The following is a 27,017-nucleotide window of genomic DNA, read 5'->3' as shown; positions in this document are numbered from 1 at the left end:
AACTACTCGGAATGGTTAGCTTATGTGGTTCCAGTACCAAAGAAAGATGGGAAGGTCAAAATGTGTGTAGATTTTTAAGATTTGAATAAGGCCAGCTTGAAAGATGATTGCCCTTTACCTCACATTGACGTCTTGGTTAACAACACCGCGAGTCATGCTTTGCTATCATTTATGGACGGATTTTCAGGATACAACCAGATCAAGATGGCTTTGGAAGATATGGAAAAAACCTCCTTCATTACACCATGGGGGAAACTCTAATACAAGGTCATGCCATTTGATCTTAAAAACGCTGGTGCTACTTACAACGTGCGGCCACCACTCTGTTGCATGATTTGATCCACAAGGGAGTATAAGTTTATGTTGATGACATGATAGTGAAGTCCAAAGACCATGAAGGGCACATACCAACTTTGAGGAAGTTCTTTGAAAGAATCCGGTTCTACAAGTTACGATTGAATCCTAAGAAATGCACTTTTGGAGTTACATCCAGAAAGCTGTTAGGGTTTATGGTAAGCCAAAGAGGAATTGAAGTTGATATTGAAAAAATCAAGGCGATTATGGAGATGAAGCCTCCAAGAACTGAAAAGGAGATCCAAGGATTTCTAGGGAGGATACAGTACAACAGCAGGTTATAGCCCAGCTCATCATGACATGTGAACTAATCTTCAGACTGCTTAAGAAGGAGGTCTCTACAGTATGGAATGAACAATGTCAAGAAGCCTTTGAGAAAATCAAAAGTTATCTGATGGAACCACCAATACTTGTCCCACCAGCACCAAAAAAGCCATTGTTGTTGTATCTTACCTCTACAGATACAGTAATGGGAGCTCTACTTGCTCAATACCTCGAAGAGACTAGGAATGAGAATGCAATCTACTACACCAGCAAGAAGATGCTACCCTATGAAGAGAAGTATTCACCATTAGAGAAGACATGTGTAGCACTTGTATGGGTAACTCGTAAACTCAGACATTATATGCTTGCTTACCCTTGTTAATTGCAAGAATGGATCCTTTGAAGTACTTAATGGAAAAACCTGTGCAAGATGGGAAGACTGCTAAATGGGTCTTGCTTTTGTCAGAGTTTGATATTAAGTATGTGACTCAAAAATTTGTGAAGGGGAGAGCAATTGCCGATCACTTAGCCCATTGTTCACCAGAAGAAGCTAAAGAGATCCAAGGAGACTTTCCAGATGAAGATATCATAGGGATTGAGGTAGAATCATGGAAGATGTATTTTGATGGAGTAACAAATCAAAACGGAAGTGGAATTGGAGTTTGTTGAGTTATTTAAACCCCTTAAACCACAATTGAATTAACCTAGTTAACAAGCCAAGTTATTACTTAGTCCAAATTTCAGATCTAGGTTAACACAATCATATAATCATATCAATGTAAAGTGCGGAATATAAAAACACAAAGATATGATGACTCAGGAAAACCAAACCGGTAGAAAACCTGGGGAGGATTTAACCTAGCTATTCTTAAGGTAAACTTGAATCCACTATGAAAGAATCGAAGTTTGTACAATAGCAACTTAGACCACTAACATCCTATTGCTACCCACCAGTAGAAAACTTACTGACATGACCACGTGCAAGCTCCGAGACCACGAACTCCTTCTTTCTTGGATTCTCTAGCAAGTACAAGCACAAGCACTCCCGCTTGTATATCTTTAAGCTCTTATGGCAGCAACTGAATGATCATCAAGTTCTTAAAGTAATCTCCTTCTTGATAATCCTAAGCTTGTGTGAAGGCAAGCACCTCTCAGATCTCACAAGAGATTCACACAAACAGCAATATGAGCAACAAAGAATTTAGAGAGCTTTGGGTATAAAACCCTAGATCAACAAAAGAGGCACACATTTCTCTCTCTTAGAAGCCTTTAAAAATGTGCTTAGGGTTTCCTTTATATAGTGGGAGAAGTATATTTGAAACCCTAATCCTTAATGGGCTTGGGCTGAGTTGAAAAAATCTGTAGAAAAAACAATCTGCACGACTTTCGATCGGTCAAGTCTAATTCTCGATCGATCGAGCCAAGCAGAATTGCATAGTAAATTCTGCAGCAACTCGATTCCAACTTTACATATAAGACACATACTTTGAGCAGTCTAAAAAAGACTAAAGCGTTTTGATCATGGTTTGCCAATATTACAAATTAGTGTTCTAATACATTTAAACCTAAAGGTGTTAGAACCTAACAGAGTTCTTTTAATTTCACCAAAAGGGACACACATTCCATTTTTTGGCAGACTTAACTTTCCTGCCACCAACAATGCTACAGAATATGAAGCTCGCATTATGGGTCTACAAGTAGCCTTAGGCCTAGGCATGAAGGAGTTAGAGGTATACAGAGATTCAGCTTTAATAATCTCTCAGATTCAGAATAAATGGAAGGTCAAAGAAGAAAGGCTTGTGCCTTATCATGAATGTCTTCGGAAATGGACATCAAAATTTAGCAAGATCCGATACCAGTATGTGCCAAGGATGCAGAACCAAATTGCAAATGCTTTAGCAACCATGGCATCCATGATGGATGGGCCAAAAGAAGATGAAGCCAGACTGATAGTGTTAGAACAAAAAGAAGAACCAGCCTACTGCATGACAATAGAAGAGGATGAGGGAAAGAATGGGGAAGGTGAATGGTATTCAGACATCCTACAATACCTCAAGGATGGGACATACCCACCATCTGCAGACAAGAATGACCAACTGACCATCTGAAGGTTGTCTATTAATTACATTATTTGTGGTGAAAGACTTTATAGAAGATCATACAATGGAATTCATCTCCTTTGTGTAACCGCTAAAGAGGCACAACAAATAATTGAAGAGGTTCATGAATCAAGTTATGGGCCACATATGAATGCACACATATTGTCAAGGAAGGTAATGAGACAAGGTTATTACTGGACTACTATGGAAGCCGACTGTGTGGCTTATGTTTGAAAATGTCATCAATGCCAAGTACATGGAGATCTGAAACACATGCCACCCATGCCATTACATACTATGACTTCACCCTAGCCCTTTTCTACATAGGGAATAGACATTATTGGGAAAATTCACCCGACAACATCCAATGGCCACAAATTCATACTTGTAGCCATAGATTATGATGATGCTAAGAAGATCAGTGGGTTGGATGCTTCGGACTTGATAGGACCACTTGCTCTCTCTGTAGCCTGAAGAAAAAAAGAGAAGCCAATCAAAGGCGACTGGGGCTGCCGGCCAAAAACCCTCCGATGGGAAAGTTAGTTTTTCTCACTATGTTTTTGGAGTTCCAACTTTTTTTGGAGTAAAATTCACATACCTTTGCCTTGTCTGAATCAGTCTTTATATAGTGCCTTCATGAACGGTTATCGGAATTGGAACCTCTCCTGGATTCAAGGAGGATTAAACGTAACTGCCATAACCGTTTAGGAGTTACACTTCTACTTCACAACAGATACATGACGGTTATGCGTGGGATAAGAGATTGTCACATTATATTCAGAGATTCTTCTAAGTATGATCTCCTCGTCCTGTAATTCCTTCGTCGAGTGTGCCTGATAATTCCAAGTGTAGCATACTCGTCCACGAAGCTTTATGTGGACGAGTCCTCTTGAGGCAGGCCGCGCGCATCCCCTAGACGAAGGATGTAGCTTAGCTATCATCCTCTAGACGGCTTGTTCGTTACCCTCGTCCTGAGGATAACTCCTGGACGGCTGTCGAGGTGATGACCGTCCAGGGACGGTCTGAGCGTTTTCATCCCACATCAGATTACTTTACTAAGTGGGTAGAGGCTGCCTCCTACAAAGTTATGAATTCAAAGAGAGTTGTTCAATTCATTCATACCAACATCATCTGCAGATATGGGGTACCACATGAGATTATCTCTGACAATGAGTTGCATTTTAAAGGAGAAACAGAGAAGCTACTTCAACAGTTTAACATTGATCACCATAAGTCTTCACCCTACTGTCCTCAGACTAATGGGGTAGTTGAGGCTGCTAATAAAAATATAGGGTGAATCTTGAAGAAAAGCACAAAGAACTACAAGGATTGGCACCTACAACTACCGTATGCACTCTGGGGGTATAGAACATCAATTCGGTCTTCCACAGGAGCCATTCCTTACTCATTGGTGTAGGGGATGAAGGCAGTCCTTCCCATTCAAATGAGTGTCCATTCATTAAGGATAGTATTGAAAAGTGAAATCCCTGAAGCGAATTGGTTGCAAAGCAGATACGATCAGTTATGCATGCTGGATGAGAAGAGACTCAAAGCCCTGTATCACATTCAGGGATACCAAAGGAGACTTTCGAGAGCTTTTGATAAGAGAGTAAGGACCAAAGATTTGAAGTTGGGAGATTTAGTGTTGAAAGAAATACGAGCCCCAGTTTCAGATGTTAACGGGAAGTTCAAGCAAAATTGGGTAAGTCCATACATTATCAAGTAGATATACTTTGGATGAGCAGTAAGGTTGATGGACTTACATGCAAATCCTTTCACTGAGCCAACCAACATGGATCAATTGAAGAAGTACCATGTCTGAAGTGGCAATTGCAAACCAAGCCATGAAAAAAAAAAGGCTCGCTAGGCTGAAAACCTGAAAGGGCAGTCTAGGAAAAAATTAGAGCAAAAAAAAAAAAAAGGTAGGTTGAAAACTCGAGAGGGCGACCTACACAAAAGGAGAGTAAAAGGAAAAGAGAGTAAAAGGAAAAGAGAGTGAAAGAGCCTGCTAGGTTGAAAACCCAAAAGGGTGGCCTAGGTAAAAATTAAGGTAGATAAAAATTAATGAACTACGTGATGACCTGATCCTTCTATCCAAGGGGGTACATAAGCAACCATGCATTGGTTCGGTCACAATTTCCCAAAACCCACAATTTGCCCATTAACCAAAATTTTTCCAAAAGTTCAACCATTCCATTAAACTATGTCATTACACAAAAACTTAAACCCTAAGCCAAACCATTTAAAAAAAAAAAAAAAAAAAAAAACCCAGAAGCCTACACCATAAGACAAAATCCCTAACCTACAAACCCTAAATAATTCCTAAAAGTAAGAGTTTTTTACATCAACTTCTAAATAAACATGCTCAAAGCTAAGAAATAAGAAAGTCATTTTGTCTTCAGTCTTTTCTTTTTCTTCTGATCATTAATTTCTTTGGTGTTAGGTACTTCGTCATCCCTGTCTCTTCTTTTGAATTCATAATTGTTGCTTGCTCACTCCCAAGTGTAGGAGATCATAGCAATATAATTCTCGGAGTACCGAGGTCGAACCACAAGGAGCAGGATAAATTCAAAGACAATATAATTAAATAACAATTTGGGTGAGGAAGAAAAATAACTTTGCTTGGTGACTGTTAATAAGAATAATAATAATAACTTATTTAAATCAATAATGTAAACACTAGGGCATCTGGGTGTTTCCTTATATTGATATGAAATTCTTTATGATCTAAGAATATATATATATATATATATATATATATATATATATATATATCATAATTAATTGTTCTTATACAATTAAAAATTTATGATTTGGTTGAACTAAGACAATTCAAGAACGCATGATAACCTTGATTAATAATGCGGTTAGAAAAGTTTTCAAAAAAACTCATTCACTTTAAAACATGATTTCTATTTGAAAATATTATAAATTCATCTAAACAATAAGAAAAATATGATTGAACCTATTGAAAGCATGGAAGAACTAATACATCAAAAGAAATCTAATTGAACAATCAAATATGTTGTTGATAAAATCTTAGAACGAATCACATTGAATATTCATACCGTATAGAAGAAACATAACCCCTAACCCTAGCAAAGAGTTTAGGCTACCATTAGAGAAAGAAAAATACAAGGTTTTCTCTGCCCTAAAATTCATTCTCCCAGCCTCCCTTCAAAACCTTAACATAAAAGTGTCTAAAGAAAATAAAACTTTTACTATTTTAATTTCTGTCCAGGTTTACAACAGTAGCTTGTGATTTAATTTCGGCCTTCAAAACTTGAGAATTTAGAAAAACTCAAAATTGTAAAGTTGTAGATATTTAAGTCACGGTTCCAACCTTGGCCTTGTGTCAATTGAATTTTTGAGGAGAGAGATACACCCAAAATATTGATCAGTGCTCAGATTAGATTTTTCCTTTTCACATTCCGCCTCTTTGATTTCTTTCCTTATTTAAAACTTCCAATCATGATAGATGATCCAAGCACTCCAGCTGCACCTCTTTAGACATTCAAGCATGGTCTTTTAGCTCCACTTAATTTTAGTTTTGCCTCCATTCTCTCATAAATTCCTGTAAACTCATTTTTCTCACATGATTTCCTGAAAGTAGAAAATTACACACAATCAATGGCATCTTATTCAAGAAATTATGTAAAGATAAATAATAAGGACTAATGCAAATCATGACTTAATTATACAAATTAAGCATAGTAATAAGGAGATAACGCCCACATAAATATATAATAAGTATACATTTTAAGGTGTTATCAATTGTCTTCATCGAGTCTTTTCCGGTTGTCTCTGAGAAATTGTTCTCTCATAGTAACCCTCTCAGCTTCCTTGACAACAATCTTGTCTATTAGCCAGTTAAATATTCTGTAGTCATCTTGTGAAAGTGAACCTTGAAAAAAGATTTGTCCATTGGTCAGCCATCTTTAAACCTAATAGCATGTTCTTTACAGTAGTAGGATTTGTGTCCACAGAAGAGAAAGGTCTTCTTCTTTGGCCACCTAGCAATCCTTGTTTGTATTTGAATTGCCTCAAGAGTCTATCTGCCTTGTAGAAAGTTGCCCTCCGCAACCCAATAAGGGAGATGTGATCTAAGCCTAGAGACCGCAATAGAGGGGGTGGGCACTTCCACCAATAATAATCCCATTTAATTGAAGAACTAGACTTCTTGTTCAAAAACTTCACCCAATCACTCTCAGTTTGACATTCAATCTTGATTACAGCCCTGCTAAGAAAACTAGTAGGTCCATAATTACCAGTGGTAGGCTTAACAATCATATCTAGTCGCTCCATCAGCCATATCTGCAAAGTCAAAGGAATCCTAAGGAAGTTTTAAGTTTCTCCACCATGAAATACAACATCCAGTCCAAGAAGGATTTCTACAAAGAAATAGGATTGTCACCATCCTTAAGTTAGCTCACAACACTTATAGCTCGAGCATCCACAGAACCATACCTCCCAGAGCAAAGTAAAAATTCTCCCACAAAACATAAGGCCAAACTGAAGTTTTTCTGCATATTGTCGGCCACCTCATAAATGCGTTTGTCAATCAACCGAGAGATAATTGCACAAAGATTCACCATATGGCCTTCAATCATACTATTAGTAATGGAAGTATGAAGACCGATAGCATCAAACAAAGATTCCTTATGCCTGGGATCGCATGAAATAGCAACAGATTTTCTGATTGGATCATAGCCTAGAATAGCGAAAAACTCTTCAATTGTCGAACAGAGTTTGGCGGTGTTAAACCGAAACACATGATCTTCCGAATCCCAGAATTTCACAGCAGCACGAAGAAAGTCCCACTTAATCTTGACATTCCTCAAAGCCTTAATTCCCTCTAGTTTGAAGGCTATAAAGTTGGTTTTGGTGCTGAAATCAAAGCTACGAACCCATTTGTTGATATCATGAATTATTGGATGAGAAAAATTTTGATTGCTAGCCATGGGTGACTTTTGCTTATGATTATGTGTGTTGCTAACCTTTTCGCAGAGAATTGTCGCAGGAGGATTTATTTATATGAACTACATCAATTCCCAATCAGTTTTGAAATAGATTTCATAAAGTTTGTAGCTGATTAGGAGAGTGTTTCATGATCACAAATGAAGTAAACATTTTTCAAAAAACGCAAAAATGCGAAATACGCATGGGAAAAGAATGAAGAGTCGGCCCACCATGGCGCGAACGTCATAACATGGCTCAGTGCCATTTGGCACTCTAGAAATGCCGAACGGCACTCCAAAAGTGTTGAATGGCACTCCTTATTCGCCAAGTGGCGCGCAGCCCCCTGGTCCTACACTCATGCAATTCCATGTAGTTTTACGTTCTCTGGTAATTTTTAAAGCCCATGTGACACTCAAAAAGATTTTTTTTAAATCAAATTGGGACATTCTGACATATCTAACTCGCTTGTTTAAAAAAAAAAATCATCACTTGCATCATTGTTTTAAAAAATTTGATCAAACCAAGTTCTTTCAAAGACTCATGAATTTATGTTCCAAACTAGGGGCATTTTCCTTTGCCTCATGCCATTTTAAAAAAAAGACCATCATCATCTTTTCAAAAAATTTATCATTGAGATTTCCAAAATTTATGCATCCCTTTTTAAACAAGGGGCATTCGCCCATGGCTCATTTCATTTTCAAAAAAAAAAACAGAGGCGACACCATCATTTTTCTAAAAATTTTCATCAACAAGATTTTCAAAAGCTCCACCTCATTTAAGCAAGTGCAGATTCCAACAGAGCCAGGCAAGATAAGTTTAAATTAGTGTTATAAGACCTTATCAGGTGAATACTAAACTTATCTTAATAAAGTCTCTACATGATCCAAAGGGAAAAGAGCTAAAGCATGGAAATTAATACCAGATTGTCTAAGGAACACTTCCTTTTGTTTTGCAGGAAAAATAAAAATACAAGTCATGCATCATTGGGACTCTGAGTCCGCCTGCGTGAAGATCTTCTTGATCCACCTCTAGAGGAGCCACCTTCGATATTTCCTTCTTGACTTGGGAAAAAGCGAGGATCGTATTGACGATTTTCAAATTCAAGGTTTCTAATTCTTTCCTCCAAAGTTCTTCTGGTAGCATCAACAGCTTCCCTTCCATATGCTTGAAAAGTTAGCAGAACCAAGTGTTAATTCCACCATCAAGCAAAATGCAAGTAATAGATACTCAGAGAGTAACAAGGCATACCCAACTCACATCATTGAGAACATATTGGGAAGATTGAGTACGAGCCAATGACTGCAAGCCGCCAATCATCCGCATACTTTCCTTCACAAGATCCACATCAACCTGAAGCACAAATCCGCCAAATCATGAACCATTCAATAAGCCAAGAAGAAATAAGGATGAAGGGTTGAAAATCACCGGATTGAGCGGCCAAGGAATATTTGGCATGTGCTCTGGCCTATTCATAGGCATGAAACCATACGTTCCATCAGGATTCATCACATCATATTGCCATTCTAGAAAATGAGGATAAGTCTCCGCAAAGGAACAAGAAGAGCTACCAGCATGATGAGGAGAAGGGATGTCTTCCTCTTCCTTTCCTCCAGAAGGTGGAGGCTGAGAATCCAACATGCAAATTTTGACACCAAGCAGAACTATGGAAAGAATTTGCAAAATGAAGGTTTGGCTTTAAAAAAGAAAAGAAGTACCCCTTGATTAGCCAAGCAACCTTGCAGGTGAGTTTTAATAAATTCGGAGTAAGATCCTTCTGTTCCTGGAACAACAAAGCCTACATGAGCCTAAGCAATCTCTTCATCATCAGAAAGTCAGCTAACCGAATGGAAGGACTAGGAGGAACTAAAAATTGTTGTAGGAGGATATACATGTTGAACTTGGGGCAACACTCGATCACCAAGATACCAATACTTTCCATGCCCACATTCAAACAATGACCATTCAATTCTAGAGCCAACTCACACTCAACATACACCTCACATCCAGCCCAAGGATTTAAGTTCATCTGAAAAATCACAAAAAGGAGCTCAAAAAGAGAAGAGACTGAATCCTAACCAAGTGCTGAAGATTTAAAAGGAGAAGGAAGAGGAACTCACGTCATCAATGGTCAGATTGTCAATCACCAAGCGCCAAATCTCCAAAGAACGCCTGGAGAGTATAGACAAACAAAGTTGGGGCAACCAACAGAGAAATCTAGGAAAAATGCCAGCAACTTCCTCCTGTGTTTCATGGTCCACTCCAAAATACTCGTACATCTAGAACTAAAATCGCCACAACACCATTACCACAAAACCAAAATAATTATCCAAAACTTACACATAGCCAAAAAAAAAAAAAATTCCAAACCTCACTTGCTATACAAATGGAACCCCACCCAAGCTTGAAAGACTCCACCTAGAAAGTTGGGCCATAAAGTGCATTAGAGTGGCATAAGCCATACCTCCCCAATCATAATTCCGGATTTGTCCAACTCTTTTCAAACTTTCTAGGTAGCGCAAATTCACAGTACCGTCTAAATCTACACACAAGAAAGCCCCAATAAAATGAAGCATGAACATGCGAGCACCTTTTGCCGCAATCTCACAATGAGGAATACTTTCACATAACCATGACAAGGGGATATTGTTACTCCTCATTCTAGAAGGCATTACACTTAAGAAGTTTTTTGAGTTCGGTTGAAGTAAAGGAATCATTGACAAGAATTCTCTCACCACTCAACCTCAGACCAGTGATAACAGAGAAGTTGTAAGGTGTCAACATTACCTCCCCAATACAAGGAAAATGGAAAGTGCAAGTAGTGTCCCAGAAATGCTCTGCCAAAGTAAGAAGTAACTAAAGATCTTTGTACTCATGAGTCTCATGATTCAACAAAGCTTTGAAGAAAGTACCAAAGTCTGCTTCATTGATAATGCTTTTGATGCTAGAAGACAATGCTGCCCATGCAATTCTCAACATTTGGAGACTACCTCGACTCTTGAGGCTCTGCAACACACAAACTTGGCCCATTAAATTCCATGACCAAAATCACATGCCTAAAAAAAACTCCCATGACCAAAATCACATGTCCAAAAATTCCCATGTGCCCAAAAAGTCAATGCCCTACCACCACAAAAGAAAATCAATGCCCCACCAAAATTTCACCATAACTAAAAGTTCTTCACATATCCATACACAACTACCAAATTTTTCCATAGCCATGCAAAAAAAAAAAAAAAAAAAAAATCCTGTATGACCAAGAAAAAGTTCCACAAGCTCATACACAAACAAATTCTCACATAGTCAAAATCATAACCACACAAATTTACCAAGAACCAACATCACATGCCCAACAAAATTCTTTCAAAATTTCATGCCCATAAAATTTTTCCATGTCCAAAAAAAATTTGCCCATCTCCACAAATATGTCCATGCACATACCCACAAAATTTTTTCCATGTTCATAAAACAAAGTTTACATATGCCAATAAACTTTTTTCCATATCTATCATGAACAATGCCAATATTTTTCCCAAAAATCCAAAAAATTCATCCAACAACATAAATATCTACCTACATTGTCAAAATTCCATAAGCCACCCACATTATCCAAATTGCACCATGATCACAAAAATGATACTTTAAGAATGCTCCAAAGCCAACATTTTTCAACATAACCAATCAAACAATGCCTCAAATTTAAAACAACCAAATGACAAAATCTCATCATGAAACTTTCAATGAAACATGAAACACATTTTTCCAAGCAAAGAAACCAAATAAAAACTCACCTTGGTGTCTACTTGACAATATGGAGCATCGGTCCTAGGGTCTTGAAGAAGTCCATCTTCTTCATGCCAATCAAATGTTGGATTATATTTCTTACCAAGAAAAGTAAGAAAAGAGGGTCCTTTGGAAGAAGAAGTTATCTTGATGCAAAGAAAAATGGATTTGGAAGATGGGTATTCACCAAAATGGGTGTGGGAAGAAAATGCCCAAAACACAAAGATCTAAAGAAATATTGATGGAGATGGATGAGGGAAACTTGAGAAGCTTAGAAAAGTGTTTTTTTGTGAGAAGAAATGATGAAATGAAGAGGAAAAATCAAGGGGAAGAAGAAGGTGAATAGTGCAAATGGAGGAAGAGAAGTTGATGGAAGATGAACCTAAAAAGCAAAAGAGAGAAACAATGAAGTGGCCCCCACACACTTAAACTCAGTCAACCCAAAAAAAAAAAAAAAAAACTTTTTTCAAAAGTCATCAAGTATCTTCTAAAAATCCAAATCTTCAATTCAAAATTTTCATTTCCAATTTTTTTTAATTTTCCATTCTCAATTCCCAAATTTTAAACTCAAATCTTCGGTTGTCAAAAGAAAAAAGAAGAAGAAGTAGAAGAAAAATTTCCCAACCTCAGATTTCATGATCAAAATCCTGAGCCTCAATTTTCAAAATTCTAAGGCTCAAAATTCTGGATTTTAAGTCTTGGGTTTCAAGAAAAAAAATTTCTAGATCCCAAAAGTCTTGGAATTTGAAATAAGAATTTCAAAACTTCCAAGTTCCAAAAATCAAATGTTTTTCAAAAATAAAATCTTTTTCAATGAAATTTTTTCTTGACAAAATTCAAATTAAGAGTGAGCAAATGAAAATCACACATCTCAGAAACGGTGCGACTATGAAGCACCTATCAATTAAAGTCTAATTTAAAATTTTGACTTTTTGCAAAAAGCAAGTCTAGATCTAGGTAGAGGAGATCCCCTTGATCATCATTTTAGTTCCAGATTATCAAAGTAGAGGAGATCCATTTGATCATCATTCCAAAGCCAGATCGAAGTAGAGGAGATCCCTTCGATCATCATTTCAGTTCCAGATTATCAAAGTAGAGGAGATCCCTTTGATCATCATTCCAGCTACTCTAGATCGAAGTAGAGGAGATCCCTTTGATCGCCACTCCAACAACTTCAGATCAACGTAGAAGAAGACCTTTGATTGGCATCCCAGACAACACCATTTTTAAGATCAGGATAGAAAAGTCCTTTGGTCACCCCAATTACCAAGAATCATGTCAACTACTAGCTAAGTCCGGTATTTTTATTTTGTTGTCAAACGATAAGGCACCAGTTCTACGTTCCAAAATTTTAGGTTCGAGGGCTAGATAATCTTTGAGAATTCAACTTCAATGAAATCATGGTTGTTGAAATCAGTGGCTTTGTTTTACATTGACATTCGCTTTTCAAGCTTTGTTAATGAGGGGCGTTCTGTAAACACTCGATTTTGCACCCATGATTTAATCAAGGAAAATACCTCAAATGACCATCCATGTACAAAAAAAAATCATCACATGCATCATTTTGTTCTTACATTACTTACATCATTTTGCCTTTGCATTATATGCATCATGTAATTCATTACATATCATGAAAATGATCTTGAGATTCCAATGGTCGCAACGGTGTTTTCAGTTTTCAAATCGGACCATCGGATCAAAAGATATCGCACGATCAAGTTTGCATGGTCCGTATGCATTGTGTCTAGGAAGAGTCGACCACACACGATTAATTTAAATTAATTCTAACTGATCAAGCAATTAAAATTAATAAAATACGTTCTAGGTACAAGGACTGGCCAAAAGCCCCTACAAAGAGAGTTCAATTGGCACCCAAACATGAAAGTACGTTCGGACTCCAAGAGCCAATTTGGCACTTTTGGAGTGCCGAACAGCACTTTGAAAGTTCCGAATTTCCCTTGTGTGGGCTTTGGTCCAACGTCCTTCGGGTGACGATAATACACACCCTTTTCGACATTTTCGCAAAAAGATGCATCCAGATTTAAACCCTAGTCGTCCATACGTATTTTATTTAGGGATTCTGACCTCTATAAATAGAGACTGAACCTCATAATTCAACAACCTTTTTGCTACACTCTGAGCGGCATACGTTTTTGGCTCTCAAAACACCCATATTTTCTGGTCCCTTCTCTAAGTGTTGCTGCCTAAATTGGGCTTTTTAGGTTTCAAAGAGAATTGAACAAATTTCTTTGAACCCTAAAACATCCTTTCAAGAATAAAGTGTGCTCATGCAAGGGGTTGTTCTCTAACCCTTTTTGTTCTTATGTTTCTTTATTTGTGATGATGCATGCTCTTTTTTTTTTTTTAAACATTCATATGCTTACTTGTTAATAAACTGTGAAAATATGATCTTGTTTTTATTGTTGCTATAATCTATTTCTTAGTTTTAAAGATTTGCATGCAATTAACTCCATTTCTTCAAAAAAAAACAGATTTTCATCTTTTTTTGATGTAGATCTGAGTTTTTCTTCAAAAAAAAAAAAAAAAGGATCTACTTCTTTCTTAGATGTAGATCTAAGTTTTTCTTAAAATAAAAATGTATTTTGTATCTTCTTTAGATACAGATCTAATCTTTCTAATACATGCAGATTTTTAAAATAAAGAAAGACATCTGAATTGTTGTTTTGTTGTTTGTTTTGTTTGAGTCAAGTAGCATGAAATAATTTCATGAATGAGATCCTTTTCATAAAAAAACGTATCTTTTTCAAATACAAAAATAGATCTGATTTTTCTGTTAGAAAAACCATTTTTTTTTTATCATCATCAAAACAAATCTGATCTTTTACAAAACTCAAAACCACTATTTTTTATCTCTTTAAAAACAGATCTGAATTTTCTCTTCAAAAATCATTCTTTTTACGCATACAAAAGCATATCTGAAAAAACCACTTTTTCTAAATATTACAAAACAGATCTGATATTTTGACAAATCAAAATCAATTTTTTTTACTAGCTAAAACAGATTTGATTCTTTTCAAAATGAGAGATTTCGTTCATAAATGGTTTTGTGTTTGTCTTTCACATGTTCAACGTATCATACATAACATGCATAAATTGGTACATTGGTCACAAAAGTCTAGAAGACTAGACTTTGTCTAGGTAGAATGGGTGCCTAACACCTTCCCATTCCGTAACCTAGCTTCCGGATTTAGATTTTTGGTTATGTAGACTTAGCTTTATCTTTATTTATTTTAGATAAATTGTAACTAGGACAAAAAGCCATGTACATTTGGTAGATTGTAAGTAGGACCCAAAGCCATGTAAAGTTCAAATTTTCGAACTTATATTTTTATTTATTCAATCAATGAATGGAATATTCAGTCATGTAAATTTGTATTTAGTTTTTTTTTTTTTGGTACATAAAAATAAGTGGCGACTCTATACCACTCACCCAAAAAGAGAGATGCCCTAAAAGGTGCCCAAATCTCTTTTTTGAGGGACACCGTCTATCACACCCTAGATATGTACTTGAAAGATATGTGTTAAGTATGTACTCTTTTTTTCTTTTTTCTTTTTTTGATCCTTTGGGTTTTTGCATTAATTTCCAATCTTTGAATGGATATTTGGCAAATCATTCATTTAGCTATTGAAAAGGGTTGATATAACAATGCAAAGATCATGTGCCAGATTTGTAAGTATGAAATATGTGTGGGGGATTGGTATTTGTGATAAACCAACAAGTGCTCTTTTTTTCTTGGTGATTTAGGGGCACAATTTAATACTATAGCCAACAACAAGTTGAATAGGATGGACTACTGCCTCTTATGGTTGGCTGATAGTGCTTAAATTGCATTTTTGTTTGCCATGAATTTTTATATCTTCACCATATTCACTCAAGCTTTATTAAGGAACCCTTTTATGCTAAATGAGTTACCACATAGATGCATGGAAATGAGTTTTGAAATAAGTGACGAGCTTGAATATTTAGCTGGATATGCAAGTGCCATAGCTTATATGGAGATGTATATGAACAAAGTATTGATGCATACAAATGTAAAAAGGGGGTATGAATGGGTACAATATATTTTATATGGGAATGAGCGGAAATGTCGCAATGTATTTAGAGTATCACGTCATGTTTTTGGAGAATTGTGTAATGCATTGTGCACTCAATATGGATATGAGGGTAGTAAAGGAGTTCACTTGGAAGAGTTTGTGGCAATTGCATTGGTAGTACTTGGTAATGGCATGTGTAACAGAATGCTTTAGGATAGATTTCAGTGTTCGGGTGAGAAAATAAGTTGACATGTGAAAATGGTAGTTACATTGTTAGGCAATGTTATGCCACTAGACATTATCAAGCCTGCTAATCCTACATTTTCTAATGTGCCACAACATATTCTCAATTCAGATAGATAGTGGTCACATTTCAAGGTACTTTGTTATTTTGGTATATTGATTTAATTTTATTTAATTTATCTTTATGATGAAAACACGTTGCAAATTTCACGCTATTTTTATGGCAATAATTAGGATTGCATTGGTGCGATTGATGGAGTTCATGTCCCCATGGTCTTACCAGTTGATAAGCAACATACATATAGAGGAAGGAATGGGAAGCCAACAATCAATTGCATGTATGCTTGTAATTTTGACATGAAATTCACATTTGCATATGTTAGATGGAAAGGGTCAGCACATGACACAAGAATATTTTTAAGTTGCCTCAATAATGAGAATGACAACTTCCCTGAAAATGCTAATGTAATAAACATTCTCATTTGCAGGAAAATATTGTCTTGTTGATTTAGGATACCCTATGAAGAAAGGGTTCCTTGCACCATTTAAGGGAGAGAGGTACCACCTCCTCGATTTTCAGAAAGGTCGAACACCACAAAATTCAGAGGAGAAATTTAATTATCTCCATTCATCACTTCGCTTTGTCATAGGGCGAACTTTTGGAGTTTGGAAGAATAGATGGAGAATTTTGAGAAATATGTTATCCTATGATATATGCATTCAAGATCACATGATTGTTGTTACAATGGTTCTTCATAATTTTATTAGAGCACGTGAAGACAATGACCTTGGGCAAAGGCTTTCTAGAGGGGGCACATGTCAAAGTAGCAAGGGAGGTTATTACAATGAAATGACACATGTGATCTCTTCTTTAGATGAACCTGAGATGAAAGTGATTCAGAACAATATCATAGCATCGATATATGGGATGCCTCCATCCTATGACTTCCTTTGTTACTAATGTTATAATTATCATTCATATTATGGTATTTTTTTGTCAAAATCTAAAAACTTGTGGTTATAATTACCATTAACATTATGGTATTTTTTTGGGTAACCATAATTGATGGCTTTGATGAAATATGTATCTTAATTATGATACACAAACTTGATAGTAAATTAATATTTAAGACAAAAAAAAAATTAGTTATTATTATTGTTGTTGTTGTTGTTAAATATTTGACTTTCATATTTAGAAGTCACTTTGCATATTCAAGCATTAAAATAGGGTTCAAATTACACCCAAAAAAAAATATCTAAAGTACTTTTAGCACTTTCAACTTTAGCTACAGTACTTTCAACACTTTCAACTTCAGCTACAGTACTTTCAGCTAAAAAACAATCATCCAAATTTTAGATTATTTTGCTATAATACTTTCAGTAAAAAGTTTTCATTTTTAGCAAAATAAGTGAATCACAAATAGACCCTAAAAGATGTTAGTTAAGTTTTAAGACTCTTGAGAAGCCTTTTATATTCTAAATCTAGTCAAGAAGTTGTGGCAAAGTAGGGGTGGCAATTTGTGTTCGTGGGTCGGATTCGTGTCATGTCAAACTATGAGTATTCGGCTAAATGGGTTAACCCGAATCCGACCTGTTTGGTAAACGTATCAAGAATCCTCAACTCGAACATGTCCTGTTTATTAAACATGTCGACTTGACCCGATACATTTAACTCATTTAATTGACAAGTTATGTAAAAGTCAATGCAAATAACCCGTTTAATAATTTATTTGATTAATAGGTCATATCTAACATATATAATTTTTATCAATTTCCATATATCTAAAATTAAAATACAATTACAATCATAAATATAACATATAAAAACAAACATAAATTAAGTAATAATATAAAATTAAAAAAAAAAACTAATAACTTAATAAGTTAAATAGGTCAAACGGGTCAAATGGGTTTGCATGTTGAACACGAACCCAACTCGTTTATTAAACGGGTTAGCCGCGTCAACCCGAATATAACCTGAACCTGTTTAGCCTCAACCCATGATCTGTTTATAAATAGGATAGTTATGTCGGGTTTATGGGTCACGTCAGATTTTGCCACCCCTATGGCAAAGTGTGTTTTTATATGTGGTATTAGAGCATTCCCATTGGAACTGCTAAATGGGATATGTAGGGATGATTTAACATTAAAGCCCAAAAACCGCCCAACATTGGAAATTGCAAGATCTTACAATTACATAAAAAATTACAATTGTGCTATAGTGCCATCCTAAATGTAGGATGACATTGTAGCACTTTAGTAAAAATTATAATATATTTTAATAGATAAAGTGGAAGAGAGATGGGAGAAGAAAGAGAGAAAATTGTATTAGAATATATTATATTATTTTAGTAGGTAATATATATTATTTTAATTAGTAGAATAGAAAAATAATAGTTGAAATGTTGGGTATATTGTAAAATGGTATAGTATGATTGATAAAGTAATTTTTTGAGATGGTAAAATAGAATAAGACGATATTTTCTATTGTGAATGCTCTTAGCATTACTGAAATTCCATGATATAAGATTACGTATTACTTACGTGAAAGTGAGGTCACAATTAATTTGCGACAATACGAAGGGATTTTTCTCCTGCACGGGTCAGGCATAAATCAAACGGACAAATGCATAAATGAGGCACACGAGTTATGACTTTATATTAGAAGACGCCTTAAATTATTGAATGCGCAGCTATAATTGACAAACAATATGTCATTACTTTATAACTTGACGTCACTTTTAAAGTGATATTAGAAATTCAATAAATTTAATTCAATAATCATAGCCTACCGCAAAAAGTCTACCGCAAAAAGTCAGATAGGGATAAGATAAATTTTATTATATAAAAGTTTGACTTATTTTTAGTAATTTTTTAAATTTGATATATATATTTTTTTTAAATATATAATAGTAAGTGATAGTAAATTTTAATTTTCACATTTTATTTAGTTAGTAGGTGATGTGACAGTTTTTTATTAAAACAAAATAAGATTCTTTATTAAAAGTATTGAAAATAAATCAAACGCATTATATAAACCTTATATTCTAATGTGTCACCAAACACCAAGAAAAAGTAATTAAGGCATAAATTTATTATGTTTTAAGTGACATTAATCTTATTTTTGTCATATCAACTTTTAAGCTTTTTGTAATAATTTTGTTAATACCTTTTATTATTTTCCTTATTAACAAAATAATTGACAATCTCATTAATTAATTTGTTAAAGTTTACTAATTACATTCATTACTACATTATTTTGTAAATATTTAATTTATAATGAGTTTACTCTTTTTTTTCTTTCTTTTTATTATACACCATATAAATTTCATTATATAAGAGTTTGGTTTATTTCCAATACTTGAATATGTCCTTTTGTTTTAAATATACAATGGCAAGTGGTAGTATGTTTTAATTTTCACTTTTTTATGAAGCCAGTGGGTGATGTGACTGTCTCTTATTAAAACAAAATGAGATTCCTATGTAAAAAGTATTGGAGATAAGTCAAACCCATTATATAAACCTTATATTCTAATGTGTCACCAATCCCCAAAAAAATTATTAAAACAAAATGAGATTCATTTTTAAAAAGTATTAGAGATAAGTCAAACCCATTATATAAACCTTATATTCTAATGTGTCACCAGTCACTAAAAAAAGTAATTAAAACATAAATTTATTATCTTGTTTAAGTGACATTAATCATATTTTTGTCATGAGAAATGATATGTCCACAACATTTTTACAATATTTTTACAATAAATCCTAAATGGCAAGTTGTTACTGGTTGTTATTGTTGGGGCAAAATAGTAATCCTAGTGCTAGGTTCAAATTTGAACCAATAACAACTAACCACTTGTGATTTGTTGTGAAAATATTGTAAAAATGTTGTGGATGTAGTATCTCTCTTTTGTCATATCAGCTTGTAAGCTTTTTGTAATAAAATTTTTAATACCTTTAGTATTTTCCTTATTAACAAAATAATTGATAATTTCATTAATGAAGTTGTTGAAGTTCACTAATTACATTCATTACTACATAATTTTGTAAATATTTAATTTATAATGAGTTGACTCTTTTTTTTTTTTATTATACACCAATTATAAATTTTATTATATAAGAGTTTGGCTTATTTTTGGTACTTGAATATGTCCATTTGTTTTAAATACACAATGACAAGTGGTAGTATGTTTTAATTTTCATTTTTTTATTTAGTTAGTGGGTGATGTGACCGTCTCTTATTAAAATAAAATGAGATTCCTATATAAAAAGTATTGGAGATAAGTCAAACCCATTATATAAACCTTATATTCTAATGTGTCAACAATTGCCAAAAAAATTATTAAAACAAAATGGGATTCATTTTTAAAAAGTATTAGAGATAAGTCAAACCTATTATATAAACCTTATATTCTAATGTGTCACCAATCGCCAAAAAAAGTAATTAAAACATAAATTTATTATCTTGTTTAGGTGGCTTTAATCATATTTTTTTCATATTAGCATGTAAGGCTTTTGTAATGAATTTTTTAACACCTTTAGTATTTTCCTTATTAACAAAATAATTGACGGCTTCATTAATTAAGTCTTGAAAGTTTACTAATTATATTCATTACTACATCATTTTGTAAATATTTAGTTTAAAATGAGTTTACCTTTTTTTTTCTTGTAATTATTATACACTGGTTATAATATATCTACTTAACAATTGCAAATAAAATTATGAGATATTTTGTGTCACTAAAATTTATTTATTAGTTAGATTAAAATCCAGCAATCACATTCATATATCATCACCTCAAATTGTAAGTCTAACGTAATAAATTTTGTAACAATTTTAGCATTTTCCAAATTGTAAATCTAATTATTTCCCTAAATTTGCTCCCAAACCCACCGTGGAATACACTAATAGACACCACACCCATCGTGACTATTGTGCCTACTTCGTGGATGGGCAATCCCATCCCACATGTTGACCGAGTATTGATTAGACTACTCGCTGTTAAGCTACTTTCAATGCTTATGTTTTCTCTCTTTCTTTGCTCACCAAACACAACTTGAATTTGTACTCTATTAATCAATAATATTCTGGATACATGGAACCATTTCAATGCTAAGTAGTCGATTAAAAAGTAATAATTCTAACAGAAAACATTAACCATTTACAATCGAATAAATCAATAATATTCTGGATACCTTTCAAAAAAAAAAAAATATTCTGGATACAGAGAGCCATTTCAATGCTTAGTAGTCGATTAAAAAGTAATAATTCTAATAAGTCAAGTGTGAACAGAAAATATCAACCATTCACAATCGAACGAATCAGCCAATTATCAGAAAAAGTATGTATGTTTTTAAAGTTATTCATCGGTCTGTATATATAGTAATTCGTGAAATCCTATTTGTTTGCCCTTCACCTTGAACTCCCAAAACCTGCCAATACCATGGAACACACCCAAGTTCAGAAACCACCCCACATAGCCATTGTGCCCACTCCAGGGATGGGCCATCTGATCCCACTAGTTGAGCTAGCTAAGAAACTCGTCCTCCACCACCATTTCTTCGTAACATTCATCATCCCCACCGATGGGTCATCCTTGAAATCTCAAAAAGCAGTCCTAGAATCCCTTCCTAATGCCATATCCTACATCTTTCTTCCACCTGTGAGCTTTGATGACCTCCCTAAGGATGTTAGACCTGAGACTTTGATCGTACTCACTCTGACACGGTCCCTCCCTGCACTAAGAGATTCATTCAAGGTCTTAGCTGAGTCAACTCCGCTAGTTGCTCTAGTGGTTGATTTATTCGGTGTGGTTGCCTTTGATTTGGCTAAAGAGTTTGGCGCTTTGTCCTATATTTTTTTCCCTACAACGGCTATGTGTTTGTCATTGATCTTTCATATACCAGAGTTTGATGAAACATACTCTTGTGAGTACAAAGAATTGCCTGAACCGGTCAAATTACCTGGGTGTGTACCTGTCCAAGGGATTGATATTCTAGACCCAATTCAAGATAAAAAGAATGATACCTACAAAAGGGTTCTACACGTTGCCAGAAGATATCCTTTTGCTGATGGAATCATGGTTAATAGCTTCATGGATTTGGAGCCAAGTGCTTTCAAAGCTTTGATGGAAGGAGCTAAAGAGGGTAAGCCACCTGTTTACCCAGTTGGACCTCTAATTCAGTCCGGTTTATCTCGTGGGGTTGATGGGTCTGAGTGTTTGAATTGGTTGGATAAGCAGCCAAATAGGTCAGTGTTATATGTTTCATTTGGTAGTGGTGGGACTCTTACACACGAGCAGCTAAATGAGTTAGCCTTAGGACTTGAATTGAGTGGGCAAAGGTTTCTTTGGGTTGTTAGGAGCCCACATGAAAATGCAAGTGCCAATTACTTTAGTGTCCAAAGCTTCAAAGACCCTTTTGATTTTCTTCCTAAAGGGTTCTTAGAAAGGACCAAAGAGGTGGGTTTAGTGGTTCCCTCTTGGGCTCCTCAAGCCCAGGTCTTGAGCCATGGCTCGACTGGTGGGTTCTTGAGCCATTGTGGGTGGAACTCAACCCTAGAGAGTATTGTGCACGGCGTGCCTATAATTGCATGGCCACTCTACGCAGAGCAAAGAATGAATGCTGTCTTGTTAGCTGATGATTTGAAGGTTGCATTGAGAGTCAAAGTGAATGATAAAGGCTTGGTGGGACATAAAGATATTGCAAACTACGCAAGAGGCTTAATTGAAGGAGAAGAAGGGAAATTGCTTCGGAACAAAATGAACGAACTAAAGGATTCAGCCGCAAAGGCTTTGAGCCAAGATGGGTCGTCTACGAAATCACTAGCAGAAGTCACTCAGCTATGGAAGAGCCACAAAAAATAATGTGCTTGCCATAAAGTGGCAAGAAAGATCAACAAGATGTGTTTTCTTGTGCTTTTGTTTGTTTGTATGGAACGTATCTTTATTTAAGGATTAAAATAAATATATAGGGATATCATCTTGATTGATTGTGGTGGAATTGCTGTAGCAGTGGAATTTATCTTATTGTCCCGCTGCACGACTGCGTATATTGTCGTGTTCTAAAATCTTAGTTGTTTCATAATGTAAAACAAACAATATTTCTTCATAACTTTTTTTTGGTCGAGAAAGACAATATCTTCAGAACTCAAACCCATACCCTGAGTCATGGGCTAACATGCCTCAGGGCATGAGTTCGAGCCCCCCACTAACAGTGTTATGGCTTCTTATACCCCACCTACAAATTGTTTCTCTAACTCATTAGAAACCGTGATGTGGAGTTTTAGTTGGGAGCAGTTAAAGTGCTACCATTGTCCCAGTAGAAGCTATATTGGTACCCTCTTAACAATTTTTATTTTATATATATATATATATATATATATATATATATGTGCGTATGTGTGTGATGCTACACGTGAATTGTGATGCTACATGTGGTCCATCTCTCGAAGATTGTTTTTTTGAGGCTTGCAAGTTACAAGTGGGAACCACGTTGAGAAAAATCTGAAGCCCATCACATAGATCGATAACGACGCAAACCAACATTTTAGAACATGTGAGCCAATAGTATCTTCCCATTTTTCACTGATACTAGTGTGGGTGGCACGTCCGTGCAAGGAACGTGCTACCAAGTTAGAAAAGTAAGATAAAATTTTTATTGGAAGATGTATAAAATTATATACATAAAAAGTATATGTTATACAAAGTTAATATCATTTGTATAAGAATTTCGATACCTATTTGCCAAAGACAATATTCACTTATTAAAAACTTCTAAGAATGATAAAGAATATTATCATCTTTTAATAATAAATAACTAAGTTTTGCTAAAATTTTGTCACAATATTTAAATTTTTGCAATGAATGATGTTCAATTAAAACTCCTTATCAAATCCCTTCAACCTACACAATGAAGATTTTGTCATTTATACTTTCTTTTTTATCATTCTACATGAGTCTAGATGCAATCTTTAGCTTAATTAGTTTTCAATGAAAACCTATTTAGGCAAGAAAAAAGAAAAAGAAAACAAAAGATGTGTCATCGAATTTTTCATTAAATAAATCATAAGTTTCAAAGGTTTAAACTTAGAAAATCAATGTTGTCTAGGTAACAAATAAAACACTTTATATTACCATTCCAATTTTCTAAGTATTACTATCATCTAAAACTTAAAATACATGAAGAAAATTTTTTGGATGTTAAAATTTAGTAGAGGCATTTTAGACATTACACAATGAAATATTTAAGAATCATAAGTTTTCATTGGGGTTTGATTGAGAGAATAAAAATATGACATATTCGCTCTTTTTCAAAATATTAATGGGGGAAATTGATTGATTTTAAAGTTTAAGGAGGAATTGTAAACTACCCCAAACATAAAGGATGAAAAGTGTTTTAATCCAAAGTTTTTGTTTTTGTTTTTTTGTTTTGTGTGTGTGTGTGTGTTTAGAACTATGTGTTTTTTTTTTACTTTAAATGTTGTATAAAGAAAAAAAATACAAAACAAAATACAAAAATTCAACCCAAAAAAAAATGTATGTAAAATAGTGAATCTTGGCTCAACAAAAATTGACTAATAATTTTTTTTTTCTTCTAAAAATACAAAGAATGACAACATTTTCATAATAAATTTATAACTTTGTTATATTTTATATTGACTTGTAAATAATTGACACATTAGCAATTGTGAAAATATTGTGAGCAGTTGTGAAAATATTGTGACAATAATAAAATGTCTTAACAATATTTTCTCAAGAGAAATGCAATGTCCATAACATTTTTTGTGTTTTTTCTAAAAACTTAAAGAATGACACAACATTTTCATAATACCTTTATAACTTTGTTATATTTTACTTTGACTTGTAAATAATTGACACATCAGCAATTGTAAAAATATTGTGACAACAACAAGATGTCTTAACAATATTTTCACAAGAAAAATGCTATGTTCATAACATTTTCATTACAAATCATAAGTAGTAAGTTTTTACGAGTTGTTATTAGTGGGCAAAAAGATAATTTCATTGGTAAGTTTAAATTAAAATAACAATTTACCACCTAAAATTTGTTATGAAAATATTGTAAAAAAATGTTGTGCATGTATCACTTTTTTTTCACAATACATATATTTTTAGTTGTGGTTGGTTCTAATAGGATATTTTATTATTTTATTTTGGCATATCATGAATTAACATGACTCTTTTTATATATAGAAAATGGTGTGTTAAATAAAGAAGCAAAAAATACAAAAAATCAACTCAAGAAAATTGCTTGTGAAATAGTGAATTTTAGCTCAAAAAAATTGGCAAAAGAATTCTAGAAAAAAAAAAAACTACAATATTTTCACAATACCTTTATTTTTTGCTGTAGTTGATTCCAGTGTGATATTTTATTATTTTATTTTGACTTATAAGGAACTAAAACTTTAAAAATTGAGAAAATGCTATGATAATTTGTTTTGTGTGTGTGTGTGTGTGTGTGTGTGTGTGTATAAACCAAAGTCAAATTTTCAAACCAAACTGGGCGTTAAAAAAAAAAAAAGGCCAGAAAAAAAGAAAAAGAAGAGAAACTGCGAGTTTTACCTAAGTGTATTGAACAAACCAGAAAGTTACCATAGATAAGCTATTGGCTATTTTTATAGAGAGAGATATCAGATATCAATTAGAGGTTCATAATTTCATATCAACGGGCCGGAAAGTAGAATATGTGATTTTAACTTTTATTTTAGAAGAGAAATATGTATCTATATTATTTACGACCATATTAAGATATGGACTATTAAAAATATCTTAAAATTGGAATAAAACAAGAAATTGATTGGTATAGAAAGTTGTGACTGATTTATGTAAGTAAATCTCACTATAAAAATAGGTCCTGTTAATATAAAGTATTATCATCTAAAATGTAACCTTTTGAGCTCTTATTTTGTGGATTTAAGTTGTGTGACCAAACTAAGTAAAACTCTTTATATCTCTCTCTCTTTTTTCAATACTGTATTACAAATTTCTACACAATAATATAAAAGGAAAGCCTATTCGTTATTCAAAATTTCTTTTTTAAAAAGAATCAATCAAAAGTTTAAAACATTGTTGAAGCAAGCAGCAATGGTTGGTTAAGTGTCCAGGCTATTTAACATAAACAGCTAGCATTAGCAATGGGCGGCAGAGCAAATAAACAACGTTATGATTTTACATTATAAAACATCTAAGATTTCTAGAACTCAATAACCTAAACAGGCCCCTCCTAAACATCTCAAGTTGCAGGACGCAAAAACTTAAGAGCATCAGTATCTAAGTGGCTAAACCTCATAATATGCTAAATTTTAGCATCAACGTACAAAACAACATGCATTATCTGGCAAGTAAGTTGTAAAAAATTTTACAATCTAACTACGGTAACGTCTTACTTATAAGATCTTACTATAGCAGGTTGTAAAATTTTATATTAATTTTTCTCTCACTTCATTCTTTCTCTCAACATGCTTTGTCTCTCTCTGACTCCCAACTTCCATCTCACCTCTCTCTCTCTCGGTGGTAGCTAGGTTTTTTTTTTATTTTTTTTTTATTTTTTATTTATTTATGGTGGTGGCTGGTTTGCTAGCCGGTGTCTAGTTGCTAGCAAATCCGGCTCTCTCCCTCTCTTCTCTGCTTTCTCAAGTGTGGCTCTCTTCTCTCTCCAACTTTCTCCTATCTCTGGTTCTTTGGTTCTATTCTCTAGAATATTTAAATAAAGTGGCAAAAAAATAGAGTTTGGGATGTTGGGTGTGTTGTAAAATGGTATGGTATAATAGATAACGTAACTTTTGAGATAATAAAACATAATATTTTTTAGAAACTAGATGCCAATGCTCTAATACCCTAGAGTTTGGACCATTTTGATTTATGTGAGAATTTAGCCTATGAAGGTGTTGTGTGGGTAGGTATTGACTATTGAGTCTTACGCCAACAAGTGTATTTATTAGGTTAATATGAGTTATATAAATAATAATGAGAATGTCAAAATGAAATATGATCAGTACTTTTTGTGTATATATGTGTGAGTGACGTAAAATAGTTGAGCATAAACTCTTAGATTTAAACTTTTTAATTAAGTGATATCTATATATGTTATATTAACTATTTAATTAGAGTTTTTCAAAATGTAGATGCAATAGACTCCATTCACCAAATCCAAAGTAATTATTATACAATTGGAATGTGATTTTTTTTTTTTTACCTTTTTTTTTTTTAAAATAGAGTTTCACAATCTATGACTTTTGCT

At 34.0% G+C, this 27,017-nt stretch overlaps 2 protein-coding genes across 2 annotated transcripts; both read left to right on the top strand.

The window, feature by feature from the left end:
* Positions 1-1,008: 1,008 nt before the first annotated feature.
* On the top strand, positions 1,009-2,726 carry LOC142616566 (uncharacterized). The gene is made up of 2 exons (XM_075789391.1): positions 1,009-1,235; positions 2,255-2,726. Exons 1-2 carry the CDS (start codon positions 1,009-1,011, stop codon positions 2,724-2,726), a joined length of 699 nt encoding a protein of 232 aa, XP_075645506.1.
* Positions 2,727-21,102: 18,376 nt separating this feature from the next.
* On the top strand, positions 21,103-22,887 carry LOC142617946 (hydroquinone glucosyltransferase-like). The gene has a single exon (XM_075790921.1). The coding sequence runs from the start codon at positions 21,200-21,202 to the stop codon at positions 22,619-22,621; it is 1,422 nt and encodes a 473-aa protein (XP_075647036.1). The 5' UTR covers positions 21,103-21,199; the 3' UTR covers positions 22,622-22,887.
* Positions 22,888-27,017: the final 4,130 nt, after the last annotated feature.

The sequence above is a fragment of the Castanea sativa genome, chromosome 11 (assembly GCF_040712315.1).
Source record: "Castanea sativa cultivar Marrone di Chiusa Pesio chromosome 11, ASM4071231v1".
NCBI classification, from domain to species: domain Eukaryota; kingdom Viridiplantae; phylum Streptophyta; class Magnoliopsida; order Fagales; family Fagaceae; genus Castanea; species Castanea sativa.
This window is presented reverse-complemented; position numbering and strand designations above follow the sequence as displayed.